The sequence below is a fragment of the Grampus griseus genome, assembly GCF_964374135.1.
Source record: "Grampus griseus genome assembly, chromosome: 13".
NCBI lineage: Eukaryota > Metazoa > Chordata > Mammalia > Artiodactyla > Delphinidae > Grampus > Grampus griseus.
Window position 1 is genome coordinate 85,839,218 of NC_139007.1, and position 17,672 is coordinate 85,856,889.

Sequence of the window (17,672 nt, forward strand, 5' to 3'; positions counted from 1 at the left end):
TGATTCAGAGGGGACAGGCTAGCTGAGGAGGTGCTGGGACACAGACCCGCCGACGTCAGCCCTGCGCCTGCCGCTCTCGTCCACTATTGCCAGGAGATGGGAAACCGTGCTCACGTTCACGGTGAAGGTTGAAAAACTCCAACTAAGTGCGTGATGTGACCTGAGGCGTGAGGACTGTGCTCTCAGGACGCTCTCGGGCCACGGGTCCACCCCTGCCCCGCAGAGCTGGCTCCCTGCCCAGAGGTCAGCCTCCACTCCCGGGGCCCAGCGTGGCGCTGGCCACCAGGCCGTCGACACGTGCTGTGGGCCTGCAAGCCCCACGGCTTCCCTGGAAACAGCACAGACGTTAGCTGACCTGCCTCGGGGGGAAACTCAAGCCCAGGATGCTTCCGGGCAGCCTGCAGTCAGCTAGTGCGGGGCAGTTTTAGGCGCAGTGCTTGGGTGCCTTTTCTAATATCTGCCCATTGCAAGAGCGCATTATGAACAGCTGGGAATGTGGACGCTTTCCCGAAACTGGCCCCCAGCTTGTCACTTCCCTAGCCATCTGAATCATTTTCAAGGAGTTCCACTTTTCACCTGTAATTGACCTTTTAGGGATATAGTTCTTCAGTTTCTTAATAAGGCATTTAATCATGCTCATTTGACAAATATTTAAATCATTTATTGCCATTAATTTACAGCATTTCAATATACACACTGCATGGAAACACAAACACCTTTTCAAACACTGGCAATGTGATTTTAGCTATGTGGCCAGCTGCCAGCTGTCTCATGGTCATTAAACGAAAGGTCAGGATTTCTGAGTACTTAAATGCTGATGGTTACAAATTTTGTTCTCTTCGGTTTTTCATAAGGTAACTTCTAACAGATAACATACATATTACTGCAGATAAAACCATCACTGGGAATCATTACATTGATCGCATATTGGAGCTACGCTTTCTGAAGAGAAGTAAAACATTCAGTACTTGTAAGGCAGCCGAGAGTGGGTTTGGGAACTCCCTGCTATTTCTAGAAGAATCGTCTGGTTAGTAAAAATAGCATTCTGCATATTTCTCTTAGCAAGACTATTCACTAGGGTGGAATGTGTGACTCAGCAGCAGCAGCTGGCAATGCCACCCCTTCAAGAAGCCGGTTCTTCATTTTCCCTTGTTATGCTGAGGCATTTTTAGACATCCTGGGAAGGAGCACAAAGACAAACGCAATGAGAAACAAAACTTCACCGCCAGCCTCGAAGGCCTTGGAGGGCTTTAAGAGGACACCTTTACGTTAACATGTATTTCAACTCACGATGTCATAAGAACAGTAATACCCTATTTCATGCTAATTTTCATGTTTGATAAGTGAATTCTCATCGCACTGTCTCAACGGCGCAGTCGCTTCTCAGCGTATTTCTGCTCTGCATCGAGTCTCCCCAGCCGCACAGTCACAGCCCGCCCCACGACAGACACAGGCCTCCCCAGCTCCTCAGAACACAAAGCTCAGCGGGACCTACTTACTCGTGCCGGAGCAGCCGTCCGCCCTGGGTGAGCTGGGCTACCTCGTTGGTGGCGTGGCAGGCGAACAGCAGCCAGTTGCGAGGCTGCACCTTGTAGGCGAATCTCATGAACGCCAGCGAGTAACAGCAGAGGGCTGCGGGGACACGCAGGACAGTGACCTGCAGCCTCCAGCTGAGGGCTGCCGGGGACACGCAGGACAGTGACCTGCAGCCTCCAGCTGAGGGCTGCCGGGGACACGCAGGACAGTGACCTGCAGCCTCCAGCTGAGGGCTGCCGGGGACACGCAGGACAGTGACCTGCAGCCTCCAGCTGAGGGCTGCGGGGACACGCGGGACAGTGACCTGCAGCCTCCAGCTGAGGGCTGCGGGGACACGCGGGACAGTGACCTGCAGCCTCCAGCTGAGGGCTGCGGGGACACGCAGGACAGTGACCTGCAGCCTCCAGCTGAGGGCTGCGGGGACACGCGGGACAGTGACCTGCAGCCTCCAGCTGAGGGCTGCGGGGACACGCAGGACAGTGACCTGCAGCCTCCAGCTGAGGGCTGCCGGGGACACGCAGGACAGTGACCTGCAGCCTCCAGCTGAGGGCTGCCGGGGACACGCAGGACAGTGACCTGCAGCCTCCAGCTGAGGGCTGCGGGGACACGCAGGACAGTGACCTGCAGCCTCCAGCTGAGGGCTGCCGAGGACACGCAGGACAGTGACCTGCAGCCTCCAGCTGAGGGCTGCGGGGACACGCAGGACAGTGACCTGCAGCCTCCAGCTGAGGGCTGCGGGGACACGCAGGACAGTGACCTGCAGCCTCCAGCTGAGGGCTGCCGGGGACACGCAGGACAGTGACCTGCAGCCTCCAGCTGAGGGCTGCGGGGACACGCAGGACAGTGACCTGCAGCCTCCAGCTGAGGGCTGCGGGGACACGCAGGACAGTGACCTGCAGCCTCCAGCTGAGGGCTGCCGGGGACACGCAGGACAGTGACCTGCAGCCTCCAGCTGAGGGCTGCGGGGACACGCAGGACAGTGACCTGCAGCCTCCAGCTGAGGGCTGCCGGGGACACGCAGGACAGTGACCTGCAGCCTCCAGCTGAGGGCTGCCGGGGACACGCAGGACAGTGACCTGCAGCCTCCAGCTGAGGGCTGCCGGGGACACGCAGGACAGTGACCTGCAGCCTCCAGCTGAGGGCTGCGGGGACACGCGGGACAGTGACCTGCAGCCTCCAGCTGAGGGCTGCGGGGACACGCGGGACAGTGACCTGCAGCCTCCAGCTGAGGGCTGCGGGGACACGCAGGACAGTGACCTGCAGCCTCCAGCTGAGGGCTGCGGGGACACGCGGGACAGTGACCTGCAGCCTCCAGCTGAGGGCTGCGGGGACACGCAGGACAGTGACCTGCAGCCTCCAGCTGAGGGCTGCCGGGGACACGCAGGACAGTGACCTGCAGCCTCCAGCTGAGGGCTGCCGGGGACACGCAGGACAGTGACCTGCAGCCTCCAGCTGAGGGCTGCGGGGACACGCAGGACAGTGACCTGCAGCCTCCAGCTGAGGGCTGCCGAGGACACGCAGGACAGTGACCTGCAGCCTCCAGCTGAGGGCTGCGGGGACACGCAGGACAGTGACCTGCAGCCTCCAGCTGAGGGCTGCGGGGACACGCAGGACAGTGACCTGCAGCCTCCAGCTGAGGGCTGCGGGGACACGCAGGACAGTGACCTGCAGCCTCCAGCTGAGGGCTGCGGGGACACGCAGGACAGTGACCTGCAGCCTCCAGCTGAGGGCTGCCGGGGACACGCAGGACAGTGACCTGCAGCCTCCAGCTGAGGGCTGCGGGGACACGCAGGACAGTGACCTGCAGCCTCCAGCTGAGGGCTGCGGGGACACGCAGGACAGTGACCTGCAGCCTCCAGCTGAGGGCTGCGGGGACACGCAGGACAGTGACCTGCAGCCTCCAGCTGAGGGCTGCCGGGGACACGCAGGACAGTGACCTGCAGCCTCCAGCTGAGGGCTGCGGGGACACGCGGGACAGTGACCTGCAGCCTCCAGCTGAGGGCTGCCGGGGACACGCAGGACAGTGACCTGCAGCCTCCAGCTGAGGGCTGCGGGGACACGCGGGACAGTGACCTGCAGCCTCCAGCTGAGGGCTGCGGGGACACGCGGGACAGTGACCTGCAGCCTCCAGCTGAGGGCTGCGGGGACACGCAGGACAGTGACCTGCAGCCTCCAGCTGAGGGCTGCCGGGGACACGCAGGACAGTGACCTGCAGCCTCCAGCTGAGGGCTGCGGGGACACGCAGGACAGTGACCTGCAGCCTCCAGCTGAGGGCTGCCGGGGACACGCAGGACAGTGACCTGCAGCCTCCAGCTGAGGGCTGCGGGGACACGCAGGACAGTGACCTGCAGCCTCCAGCTGAGGGCTGCGGGGACACGCAGGACAGTGACCTGCAGCCTCCAGCTGAGGGCTGCGGGGACACGCAGGACAGTGACCTGCAGCCTCCAGCTGAGGGCTGCCGGGGACACGCGGGACAGTGACCTGCAGCCTCCAGCTGAGGGCTGCGGGGACACGCGGGACAGTGACCTGCAGCCTCCAGCTGAGGGCTGCGGGGACACGCAGGACAGTGACCTGCAGCCTCCAGCTGAGGGCTGCCGGGGACACGCAGGACAGTGACCTGCAGCCTCCAGCTGAGGGCTGCGGGGACACGCAGGACAGTGACCTGCAGCCTCCAGCTGAGGGCTGCCGGGGACACGCAGGACAGTGACCTGCAGCCTCCAGCTGAGGGCTGCGGGGACACGCAGGACAGTGACCTGCAGCCTCCAGCTGAGGGCTGCGGGGACACGCAGGACAGTGACCTGCAGCCTCCAGCTGAGGGCTGCGGGGACACGCAGGACAGTGACCTGCAGCCTCCAGCTGAGGGCTGCGGGGACACGCAGGACAGTGACCTGCAGCCTCCAGCTGAGGGCTGCCGGGGACACGCAGGACAGTGACCTGCAGCCTCCAGCTGAGGGCTGCGGGGACACGCAGGACAGTGACCTGCAGCCTCCAGCTGAGGGCTGCGGGGACACGCAGGACAGTGACCTGCAGCCTCCAGCTGAGGGCTGCCGGGGACACGCAGGACAGTGACCTGCAGCCTCCAGCTGAGGGCTGCCGGGGACACGCAGGACAGTGACCTGCAGCCTCCAGCTGAGGGCTGCCGGGGACACGCAGGACAGTGACCTGCAGCCTCCAGCTGAGGGCTGCCGGGGACACGCAGGACAGTGACCTACAGCCTCCAGCTGAGGGCTGACAGGGCTCAACTGCCTCAAAAAAAGAACCTTTTCTGCTAAAACCTTTACAGATGATAAAAGCTATTGCTTAGATGCTTCCATGAATGGGAAACTCATCAGATGGTTTGCTCCCGTTACGTACTGTTACTTATTACTTAAACAGTTAAAGAACATAATGTCAGTAAACTGACATCAGTTCTAGCCTCCTTTTCTGTCCCCTAGAGTGGTTTATAGTCCCTTATCTGAAAGAACTGCTATTTAATCCCCTCAACGAGTTTTATGTTCAAATATCAGGACTTCAGGTAAACTTTAAGATCCTTTTTCCACATAAAGTTCAAGAGGACACACTCCTTAACTAGGGGGACTACATCTGAAAGGCAAACGGGACCTTAACAAATACTTCCAACTACAGTAACCCTTTTCCTTCCTTACCATGAGGAGTAACACCCATCAATGACGTCAGGCGCTTTACGTTACTTTCTAATGGTGACTGTAGTGTCTGGTGCTACGCACTTGAAATGTAAGCAGGAGCTGTATTATGCTATGATTTTATATGAAGAGCCTCCCAGTTATTCCAATCTGCATCCTTACCAAATGTCATCCGCCCGCTGATAATCTCCGGAGACTTCTTCATGTCATTGATGGCGGCAATGGGAAGACCCCAGTTGGCTACTGGGCCCCAAAAGTGCTGTTAAAAAATGAGGGGAGAAAGAAGAGGAAAAGTGAAGACAGAGCGTGAACAGCTACAACTTCTCTTAACCAGTGACGTGAAGTGTGCGGTTAACTGGGGAAGGTTACCGTGCAGGCGTTCAGTGTGCAAGCATGTGCCTATGAATCAGCAGTTCTCACAAGGTGAGAGCCCCAAACCAGAAGGGATCGGGCACTTTACCAAGGTCCCTACCAGCTTCCAGATCACAACTAAGTAATCTCAGACTGTCCCGTTTAGAGAATTTTCGAATGAGATTAAATTCTTACACAAGTCACTCTTGCTACAACTTAAACCTGTTACAACCATTCTCGTAATGTAACGTTTAAATCTATCAAACTTTTTTCAAATTTTCATTAAGGTATTTATTTGTCAACATCTCTTAAAATGCAGACCCTAAGTTGGATACTTTTTCTGAAGAAAGTAACTTAATAAGGGAAGAAATTGCTTTTCAGCTCATACGAGCTATATGAAGATCAGAGAACCTAAAAATCTACACTCAGACCCCCAGATAATGAGAAATTAAACTGAAAATTAATTTTGAAGTAATAGGAACAGTCTATATTTAAGAAATGGATCAGGAGTTTCTCATGTACGACCATGGCCATCCCAGGGTACCGAAATGAAGTTGTCCACGTTGAACAGTAGCAACATGCAATTTAATTTAACTTCTGAGGTTGAAATAAGTCCAGGGGCTTTCCCCATTAAATTAAAAATTGTTTTATTTATGTACGATTTGCAAATAATGCTTTAAAATATGAAGGAGGGAGTTCCCTGGCGGTCCAACGGTTAGGACTTGGTGCTTTCACTGCCCTGGCCCGGGTTCCATCCCTGGAGGGGGAACTAAGATCCCGAAAGCAGTGCAGCACGGCCCAAAAAAAGTGAAAAACAAAAAATAAAATAAAATATGAAGGAAACCACACACTGTTGGGTAAAGACCCTTTTCAGTTATCAGAACATTAAGCAGTGCTTTATTTCTGCCTATCAGAGCATTTAAGATAAACGCAGACTGCAAAATACCTTTCTAGACCTGCATTTCTAATACTGACCAAGAGTCAGTAAAATCCAAAAACTTCGTAAGAATGAGAAACAAGGAAATGCAAGAAAAATAAGTGAGAATTACCTTCGTCATGATTTAAGAATATTTTGAAACATTTACATAACGTGTTTAATGTAAGCATGAGGCCTCTGCCTTAAATAGCTGTAAAACTGTCAGAGCTGTTCTACTGCCAGCATGGTGAGTACTGCACAATCTCACACCTGAGTTATGGACGCCGCACCTCAGGCACAGTTGGTATAAAGAATCTTTGAGGTTCTGGGGAAGGCTATTTAGTCCTCCTGCTTTCAGACTGGATTTTGTCTCAGCTACTCATTGCTGACACTTTAATGCTTCTTGTGCCTAGATGAAGCCTGGCCATTTTCCTCCTTCCTCATCCTCCAGACCTCTGGTGATGGAGTATCTGTCCCTCCTCACCTACCCGCCTGTTTCCCCTCCTGTCCTTCCCTTTGTGTCCCTTCACTTTCAACTCTCTGTTACTCCAGTGATGTTTCTCTCCTCCTTTTTTTGACCACGTCAGTCTATTCCCATCGCTTGCCTGTTTAATCACTTTCCACCGCTCTGCTCTACTCTGCACGGTGGCCCCCAGATCCCCGCATTATGCACACACTCAGGGCTGCCCTGAGAGGCTCAGCCAGGCCAGGCGTCTGCGCTCACAGCTGCGGCCAGGTAGTAAGAGGCCACGGCATAAATCTGAAACCTGAGGCAGCCCGGGGGACTTCTGGTCACAAGACAGTATTCAAAGTTTTACTGTGGTGAGTGTAGGGTTATATGAAGCAGCGTTCCGCAAGTTAAGGGCTATATATACACTTGTGATTATAAGCATTGAGATATACTTGAGATATTTCATAAAAAGAACATAAAAGGTAAAGATAATTTCAACACTAGTTACTAAAATATCTAACCACAGAAAGTTAATAATACATCTTTTCTATCGAGTACAAGACTCTAGTTCTCACTTCCCTTTCCTGGAATACATGTTTGGTCTGTGCTCTGTCAGATATTCATCAGTCAATGCACTGGTCCTGCAGAGAAGTTAGTGTCCAGAGTGGAACCGGAGGACCAAGGGGTCACTGGAGGTGCCCTTAGCCCGGGACCCACAAGGTCCCAGGATGTGGCATGATAGCTGTCTCCTGTCCATACTCTGTTAATGCAGAAAGTCTGCAGAAGCCTGATATGAAGTAGCGACAGGTTCTTACCGTACTATTTTGTGAGGAGTCACCGAGGTTCAGACAGGAGAGACATGAGGGGAAAAAAAAAAAGATCAGATGCTTTGTAAGATTTCGGTTACTTTAACCTCATACATGTGTTCAAGTTTCAGTAACAGAACTACAACACTAGGAGCACATATTCTTTTTTTTTTCTTGAGAAGATCTAGTGATATTAGGTCAATAACTTTGACCTAATGAAAGTAAACCTTAATTTTATGAAACGTAAACTTAATCCTTAGAGTGGAGCTATCCAACAGGAATATAATGCAAGTCACGAACAGGAGTCACATGAAATTTAAAAATTTCTAGAAGTCATGTTAACAAAAGTGAAAAACAACAGGAGTTAATTTTATTATTTATTCCAACATTTCTAACTATTTTACGTAATCAATAACAACCTATTGATGACGTATTTTACATTCTATTTCGGCACTGAGTCTCCGAGATCCGGTGGGTGTCGACACAGCTCAGCTTGGACTGGCCACCCTCCACGAGCTCCCCTGCCACCTGGGGCTTGTGGCTCTCAGACTGGACAGCACAGGCTTATAGGGGGCATTTCTTTGAAAATGACAAGTTGGAGAGAAGCACAATGCTGCAGAATTCTACCAGCAACGGACTTTCCGTTTTTACTTACCAACAGCCTCTCACCAGAACGTAAGCTCCTAAAAATAGGCGTGTAATTCCATATTCTGTTCACAGCTGAAACTCTGGCCCAAGTGGTACCCAGAATTCACAAGGCACTCAGAAAATGTTTGCTGAACGAATGAAGAGAAAGGTCTTCTAATGTTAAGTGAATTGTTTTCCTGAATGCTAAAATTAATACCATTCAGAAATACGTCGAATTAATTTTACTTCTGAGATGGCATTTCTTCTTTTCAGGATATAGCTTAATTGTTCTGACAAGGCAAACTCTTGAAAGTGTAGCTCCTGAAAGAATTACTGAAATAAAATGATAAAATCCTCTATACACACTGTCTCGTCCAAACAGCTCCGCTAGTTGTTTTGATGCAGAGGTCAAGGAGGTTCTAATCTCCAGCATGAGAGTAGTTGTTGACGATGCTAATAATATACTTCAAATAGGTTCTGTTATGAAATACGAACAGCCTAGAAAGAGTCTGTCTTTCAATGTTAAGTGCACTGTTTTAATAGATAATGTTTCAACTGCGGTAACAAATTACGTTGCCAAGATTGTATTTCACAGCAAGTCCAAGCTCAGCACAGTGTTTGGACGGCAGAGAGGGTGAGTCCCTTATCAGGTCAGAGGGCAGGATCCAGTAGTTTATGGACTATAGTCACCTGTGGTGTCACTCTCCTTTGTTCAGGATCTGAACACAGGCCTTTTATTTATCTGTAAATTACCAATGGCACATTTTTTTCCTACAAAAATATTTTAAAAGATGTGTTTCTTAAAATCTAAGTTGTCAGCTTGGAGATAATTGAGTTTTCAATTCAGGACTCTTTCCTTGAGTTGTGCAATAGTTCAAATTCTACCCTATTTTACAACAGGCAGGTTATAAAGGAGTGTGAAGGAGGAATAACTTCTGCCATCATACTCTGCTCAATCCCAAAGTCCTATGTGAAAGTGACCACAAAAATAAAGCTGATCACATCACTTTAATAGTGGTTTAATGACGATAAGCCAATCTGAGAATAAATTTATTCTAAACATCCCTGGGAAATACAAAAAGCCACAACTCAGCATCCCTTAATTCTATGTCAGAACTGTCCAAAACATGCATCAAGTACTCAGGCAAAAAATCTGAGAAGCATATTTGCGCAGAGCCAAACTGGACAAGAAAAGCTTCCTAGTATGTATTAGCTTCTGTTCCAAAGAAAGGTAAACTTATAAGCAACACAAACTGCAGTTGGCGGACAATAATGTTAAAACTGTGTGGAAAATACCCTTGACTTTCTCTTTATTCGGTATGTTGCCTGTATTTTATTTCAGTGAAGGTTAAAACAACCTCAAAATGCATAAGGGTTTTCTTGGTTCCCTTACGACCTTGAATTCTTGTGGAGGAAAAACCGATCTCCCCCGTTAAGAATGATGATGGAGGTGACAAAGGAGGATGACTACCCTGCATAAACTTTATCCTCTGATTCTCCTTAATTTGGAATACTGTTTGTTTGGCTCCAGGTTTCTTCTAAGCTCATTTTTATTTTCTTAGTGTCTTCTCGGCATTGCCAATCTGTTTCTTCCTTTCCTAAAATTACTGACAGTAACTGTTAGCTTTCTCTGAAAGTACTGTGAGTAATTTATAACTTGCTTACACAGTACTAAAAGGATCTAAGTGGCAGCCTAGCATAGTCTGTTTATGTCATCACTGAGAGCGGGGTAAGGCTTGGAGACGTTCGAGACTGCAGTTCTCCTACAGGCTGAAAACGCTCACTGCCATTTCAGTTATGCTCAGCAACTTGTACCTCATTTTCTAGTCCAAGTTAAAATGAGAGGGAGTTTTAACAATCAGAATGTGTGATATTCAACTGTATTTAGATGGTCAAAACTAAACTGGACGGCAGAAAAGAGATTCCTGTGGCCAGTTCTGCTTCAACGCTTTCAGCCTCAGTAACTTTCTGAAGGTCATTTACATGGCAGGGAAGTAAGGCCAGGGGCGGGTATGCAAGCAGCATGGCAGAGAAGGGAGGCAGACACAGGAAAAGTAGGTGCAAAGAAAGTACCTGAAACCTTCTTTTCAAAGGTTTTTGTGCATAACCATTTCCCTTTAAATCTTAATGTCATCTTAATGACATTCCTGTTTTGGTTTCACAGGTTTGGCGTCCAGAGGGTCTCAACTTTTCCGCCTGGTTTGGATCTGTTTTTCCATATGGCAGGTGAAGTGTTGGACTACCTGATGTCTGAAGTCCATTCCAGCTCTAATATCCTATAACTTGTGAAAGACTCCCTGTTTTCCACTGCAACTTCTCACTTGGGTAGTAAATATAAATTCTTAAAGCTCTCCTGGAAACTAAGAAGTTAAAATAACTTAGAATAGATAACCTCATTAACTGGAGACTATTCACTGCCAACAGCCAACTCACTTCAGATCTACAAGAGCATGCTGACTGATTAACTGATTTTCAAATACTCGTGATCTAGGTTCTACCTAAGCAAGCATTCTTTGCACATATATCCAAATACATATGTGCACGTACACCTCTGTTCACTTCTCTGAGGGAGGGGAGTAAATCTCTAGGATAAACATACACAGACCTTGACCGACTCAGCCACTAGAACACACATCCTACCTCAAAACTTAGTTGCTCATCTAATTTATTTTTCTTAACCAAAATTCAGGAGGGAGAATAAGAGCAAAAAAGAGACAGCTATCTTCTTTTACTCCACCAATAACGTATGTGAGGAAATAGTTTATTTAAAAAAACAAAACAAAACGATAATAGAGATCCAGGAAGTTCTTGATTCAAGATTTTCATTAAAGTAAGTGAGAAGAAATCAGTGAAAGGATGGAAGGCATCAGAAGGAGCACTGGGAGCCCAGGGATTAAACATGGAATACTGATAACAATAACAAGAGAACATTTACTTTTGTAATATGCACAGCACTGTGCTGTGTTGTCAAACAGCTACCAAAGCCCCAACACCAAGCAATTTGTCCAAGACTACACAGCTGGAAAGCAAACGGGCTGGGTTGCAAACCCATCATCAAACCCATCACCTATAGGTGTAATACTACTGCCATCGCTTCCAACAAAAACTGTCAGGAATTACTTAACAGTTTAATACTAAGACCCAAGTTAAATGCCCCAGTTGTCCCAGTAATGCCGTTTATAGCTGTTTTTTCCCATATCAGATCCAATCAAAGTCCACACACTGCCTTTGGTTACAGCCTGTTCTAACTCCTGTTCCTCAATGAAAAAAAAAAATCAACATTTTAAAATACACTTGGAAATTCACTTTAGTAAGAAAGACATTTCAGTCTTATCCATAAAATGTAACTGACAGGAGGTTATAATCTATGTAAAATATGACTTTAAATTGTTGCTAAAAACTTCAACTATGTTGTTAATAAAATGGCTTTAAAAATTCTAGAGCAGCTTTAGTTTGGAAAACCTCTACACCCCTTCGGCAGGCTGTAAAAACAACGCTAGAGAGCTTGAGTTGTTCAGGAGTGCAAATGATTGACAAGGCGAGAAGGCACAGGGCCCCGTCTCTGATTGGAAGAGAATATGAAATTGTCTCCTTATGGCTTTATTTATTTGCCAAAGCAAAGCAGGGGCCGTAAGCAAGAAGACTAGAGGACCAAACAGGGGAAACGTTCCTCTAATAAATGCTGGGGAGAAGTGACTCCTTTCTGGAGAAAAAGCTAATAAATGAGCTGCTGCTGAGCGTTTTGATATCAGCCCAATCACTGCTCTGCAGGCTGGCATGAAATCCTACTGCTGCCAGGAGCAGCAGGGAAGACAAGGCCAGTGGACATCTCACTTCACCTGTTCAGTCCACAGAAGGATTTCCAAGTCAAAATCGCAGAGCTTTACGCCTCATGAAACTGAGCAGGACCCTGCAGGGCCTTCCTGAGTACAAATGCCCCTCTGTGTCCCCCGTTTCTTGTTGTAGAAAAAGGCTTGAGTCTTCCAGGCCTTCCCCAAGTTCCCAAGGGCGGACTCAAGCAGTTGCTAAGGAGGGAAGTGAGGGAATGCAGGAAGAAGGAAAAGCAGTTAAGCAAGAAAAGTAATGATAGCTTAAACAATAGTTCAGCGATAAAACAGAGCCCTAGTTCCTCCTGAAGGGATACACATATCAATCTAACACATATCTTTGAGTTGTTCTGCAGGAACTAAGGCTCCCACCCAGGTGGAGGATGGTCACTACATTCCCACCACAAGAGGTAGCCTTCAGACTAGTTGGAACTAGAAGGTTGACATAAAGATTCCCAAAATATCACCCTGTTACCTCACCACCTACCAGTCAGAAGAAAGTCCACAAACTGATCACGCACCCTGCAACCCTCACTCCTAATGTGTCTTTAAAAACCCCTCCCTGAAAGCCATCTGGGAGTTTGAGCATGAGTTGCCCCTTCTCCTTGGTTGGCAGGCGCCCTGCAGTAAACGCTGCACTTCCCTTCCCCACAACCAGTGTCAGGAGACCGGCTTTGCTGTGCGTCGGGTGCACAGACTCAAGTTCTGTTCAGTAACACTCACACTGAAGATTTTAACTTTTCCCATATCAGTACACTTTTTAAAATGTTTCTCCTACAAAAATAGCAAGATATAATAGAAATACGTAGTGATTTGGGGTTTCCAAGTATTTTCACATCCCTCATCTGGTTTACTTTTCTCAACAACCCAACCAGATAGGGCACTGTCATTAAACCCATCTCACAGACAGGGTAACAAAAGTCCACTGGGATTGACTGCTGGGGATCCCTTGGCTAGAAGTCATTCTTCAGAATCCTAGCTGGATGTCCTACCAGGCAGCACTTTCCTGGACACTGCAATTCTCTTTTTTTCCTCATTTAGTCAGAGCTTGATACAATTAAAGCAATACTAGAAAAGGCATGTAAACATTAAAGCTACATGAACTTAATCTTTGAAAAAAGGTTAGACCATATATCAAAGTATTCAATTGAAATATCTGGCTCACAGACACCTGTCTAGTAAAAAAAACCATACATGTAGAAAAGCAGGGCTAACTCTCTTCATTGAAAATACATATATTTTACAAATTCTTCTTGTGTAATAGAATGTTAGGTAATCATCAGCATATTTCTAATATGGATAAGACTTTATTCTTAATTACATCATACAGTTTTACCCTTAGCTGTACTTAACTATTAGGAAGGCTCATACAAAGGAGAAACATTAGTGAAACCTAAGGTAATATTTGAAGTCATAGAGAAACTTGACTGCAGGGACTAATAACACAGCCTCCCATGACTACTCTCCTCCGATCTCCCCAGCACATTACTCTGATGAATACTCTGCTCCACAGTACTAAACATCTGTCCTAATTAACCATGGTCCTATGCAAGTACACAAAGTTCATTTTTGGAAAGTCGAGAGTGAAGCTTCTGTTTCCAAATTTACCACGTGGCAATTATTTTTCTTACCCTACTGCCCTTAAAATTACAAGCAAACAGTATTTGCAATAAAATTCAGAATTTAAAAAAAATAATCCTTTTTTTTTCTTTTACTGGTAAAATGAAGCTGCCTTCATACTGTACCCTATGGATACTTATTTCTCCTCAGCTGTCATCACTTCACCTCTTTACTACACTAACCTGTTGAAAAATACTGCAGCCCTACACTTACCTAGGTTTAAAAAAAAATCACAAAGAAAAACTAAAATGTATACACCTAAATAAACTATATCAAACGGTTTTAAAGTTATATTAAATAAATGAAATAAAAAGCAAGCATCTCAAGATTACAGGCGAAAATAAAATACAGAAAGTGGGACTTCCCTGGAGGTCCAGTGGTTAAGACTAGCGCTTCCAATGCAGGGGCCGCAGGTGGCCCCTGTGTGGGGGCGGGATTAGGACCCCGCCTGACGAGCGGCGAAGCCAAAAAATAAAATAAAACATAGGAAGTAGGCTTTTCATCCCGCCACTGCCCTTTCTTTCTCATTGAAAATAAAGACTTAATGGAAAGCAGAATATTAAAAAGTATGCCCTTGGTTGGCAGAATATTCGTATGTTAGATTTGATTCCGTCCCACGCTTGACGTCCTGAAGCTGCGAAATCCGAAGGGCGAGGTCGACCGGGCAGGCTCAGTGCCCTTGTCGTGGAAAAGGAGCACCTGCGGCTCACCTTCCACCGAGCGATGCCGGGACGCGCCCTCCCAGCCCGCGCCCGGGGCAGGTCCGCCGCACACCTGGGCACACACCTGCCAAGCAGGTGCAGCAAGCCGGAGCCCCGGCCCCACTCGCCGGACCGGGCCCGCTCTCGGCGCCCGCCCGCGCCGGGGTGGGGCTCCCCCCACCGGGGCTCCGGCCCGCCCCGCTGCCCCACTGTCCGGAGCCCCAGGCGCCACTACCCCGGGACCCTGCCCGGCTGCCTGGACTCCCGCCCCAAGGCCGGGAGCCCCAACCCCGCTGTCCGCAACCCACCGCCCCGCCGCCCCGGAATCCCCGCCCCGTTGCGCGGAGCCCACCCCGCTGCCCGCACCCTCGCGGCCCCTCGTCCCGGCGGCGTCGGCTCCGCACACCGGACCCCTTGGTGGGTCCGGCCCCGGGGACTCGTCACCTCATGAGGTAGTCCCGGAAGTCCTTGCTCCGGACATACTCCGCCGCCTTCCGCACCAGCGCGCCCGCCATGGCCGTGCCAGACACCAGGCCGCCCGCGGTGCCCTGGGCGCCGCTCCTCGGAGCCCAATGACACCCGGCGGAGCGGACAGCGCGGACACCGCAACCGCTCGCCGGCGTGCCTCACGACAGCTCGGCCCCACCGTACGGTCGCGGCCCGCCACCTGACTCTGGGCCAATGGGAGGGCGCAGGGCGGGAGGCGGCGGCACGGATTGGCTCGCGCTCGCCGCACACCTCCTCCCCGCCCCTCGGCAGCGCGTGGGGGCGAGGCTTGCTGCCGTAAAACGGCCGGGGTCCGGCGGCGATTGGCTGGCGGTTGCCAGGCATCCGCGCTGGCGCGCTCAGGGCGGGCAGATGATTGTCCGAGGGCGCGCGGGACTACCCGCCGCCCACACCTCGTGGGCCTTTGCAGCGTCCGCGAGCCCCTGCGGCCGCCCGGGCCTGCAGGCTCCAGACTGGAGGTGGGCGCCGGGAGGAGCGCAGCAGCGGCGCGCGGGCTGCGTACGCAGTTGCCGCTACACGTGCCGGAGAGCAGGTCCGCTAGCTCTGGACCAGCGCGGGAACCGCAGCGCCACGTGTGGGGCGCACCGCGTGGAGAGGGAGACGTGGGAGGCTCCGGCTGTTAAGGGCTTTGTTTTGTTTTTGTTTATTGTAAATGTTTTACCCTGGCCAAAACTGTAGACGGCCGCGTCATCTAAAATGCCCCGGATGAGAGCATGGGGGCAGAGACCCTTGGGCATCTCTAGCAAGGACTTCAGTTGGAATGTAAACACCATTATTTTTGATATGGAAGGATTGGAAATGAGTTACATATCCACCAAAGGGACAGAGTCAAATAAATCGTGGTGCATCCATTCCATCATCGAATGCTATACGGTAGTTTAAAAGAATAAGGGAACTATGTGTGCTGATATGGAAAGATCTTTAAAATTTATAGGGAAAAAAATCAAGGTGCAGAATCCTGTGTGAAGTATGCCAGTCATTTGTACATAGGGACAAAGAAAGTATAAATTTGTCTCCAAAGATAGAGGAGAAATGTTAGTGTTTACCTGTAGGGAGGGCTAAGGGGGTGAGGGAGGGAGGGAACCTTCACTGTATACCCTTGTTCCTTTTGAAGCGTGTAAAATGAACATATGCTATCTATTCAAAATAAAAAGCATTAAAGAAGAAACAAAATGCCTTTGAGAGTTAAAATAGCAATCGTTTCATTGAATCAGATTTATTTCCTGTTAGGCTGTCTATGGGTCACACCTAACCTTGATCTTCTGTGAAAGTATATCTTAATACACAATGTTGCAATCCCATAATAACACCAGGAAGGCCGTTAGATTCCACTGGTGCTTTATGGTGGAGAGAGGAATGTACGACCTAGCAGGACCAAAGCTGTCTTTATTATTCATAATATTATTAATACCTCCCATTTGTTGACCAAGAGGCACTTTGTTTATTTATTTTTGGCTGTGTTGGGTCTTTGTTGCTGCGCACGGGCTTTCTCTAGTTCCGTTGAGCGGGGGCTACTCTTCGTTGCGGTGCGCGGGCTTCTCATTGCGCTGGCTTCTCGTTGCGGAGCACAGGCTCTAGGCACGCGGGCTGCAGTAGTTGTGGCACGCGGGCTCAGTAGTTGTGGCGCACGGGCTTAATTGCTCTGCAGCATGTGGGATCTTCCCGGACCAGGGCTCGAACCCGTGTCCCCTGCTTTGGCAGGCGGATTCTTAACCACTGCGCCACCAGGGAGGTCCCAAGAGGCACTTTTCAAATGTAATTTCTCCTCCTCACATCAACCCAGAAGGTGGGTGTAAGGAAACTGAAGGACTTTTTAAATAAAACCAAACTGTGTCTGCCCCCTGCCATGTGAGAAGGGGCTCCTGGATCTCAGTGGTTCAGTCTTATCCCCTAATATTTTTCTTTCCCTCATGAGCAGTGGTTCTGAAACTTGAGCTGTCAGAAGACCCCCCAACCTCAAAGCCTCAGGAGGTCCAGAGTGGAGCCCTGAGCCTCATTGTCAAATGACAGCACTTGGAGAAAGGCTGCTGAGGTCATCTGTCCCAATTACTGCTGTCCTCTCTCGGCCGGCCTCGAAGACTCAGCTTTCCCATTTGGGCCTCAGCTGGGCCTTTGAGCTTTCCATTGGTTTCCCATTGTGTGGAGGAATGTCAACTGGAGTATTTAAGTATAGGAATATACTGGATAAAGGAATATATAAATGTCCTACTAAGTAGCTAACCTGGGATCTGAACCCAGTTCTCTTACTCTGAGAGCCATACTTTCTCCACTATTTCAGATGTTGGGGCAAAGAGGATTTCATGTAACAGTATCTTTGCTGCTTTAAATATGGAGCAGGCAGTATGGGCTAATGTATAAGAAAACATAACAGTAGATAAACCCAGCTACATTATTTCCTAAATCTTCAGAAAGGCCCAACCCTCCGTGGTCCCTGCACGGACAGAGTATGGGAGGTGAAGATGCAGACATCACTGGCTACTTTGAACCCCAGGTTTGCGAAAGTGACTGCAAAGGCCTAGCAGTGAGTGGGAACCCGCATGCCCATCCGAGTCCAGGAAAGGCAGTCACCGCCGAGGCTGCGCTCAGAGCTTCCCTGCTGGCTGAGGACAGACTGTGAGCTTTGACAGATGGCTGAAGCCAGAGGTTGGAGGGAGGCTGGCCCCGGGTTCAGAGCACTCTCATGGCCAGC

At 49.7% G+C, this 17,672-nt stretch overlaps 1 protein-coding gene across 2 annotated transcripts; it reads right to left on the reverse strand.

Annotated features, from left to right (window-relative positions):
• Positions 1-639: 639 nt before the first annotated feature.
• MPC1 (mitochondrial pyruvate carrier 1) lies at positions 640-15,111 on the reverse strand. Of its 2 annotated transcripts, XM_082669037.1 has the most exons (5): positions 14,921-15,111; positions 7,711-7,714; positions 5,340-5,436; positions 1,500-1,632; positions 640-1,177 (listed from the first exon to the last, which is right to left on the reverse strand). In XM_082669037.1, the coding sequence occupies exons 1-5, from the start codon at positions 14,989-14,991 to the stop codon at positions 1,153-1,155; spliced, it is 330 nt and encodes a 109-aa protein (XP_082525163.1). In that variant the 5' UTR covers positions 14,992-15,111; the 3' UTR covers positions 640-1,152. The 2 variants fall into 2 exon arrangements, with proteins under 2 accessions (XP_082525163.1, XP_082525162.1); XM_082669036.1 differs by lacking the exons at positions 7,711-7,714; positions 14,921-15,111 and adding an exon at positions 8,353-8,744.
• Positions 15,112-17,672: the final 2,561 nt, after the last annotated feature.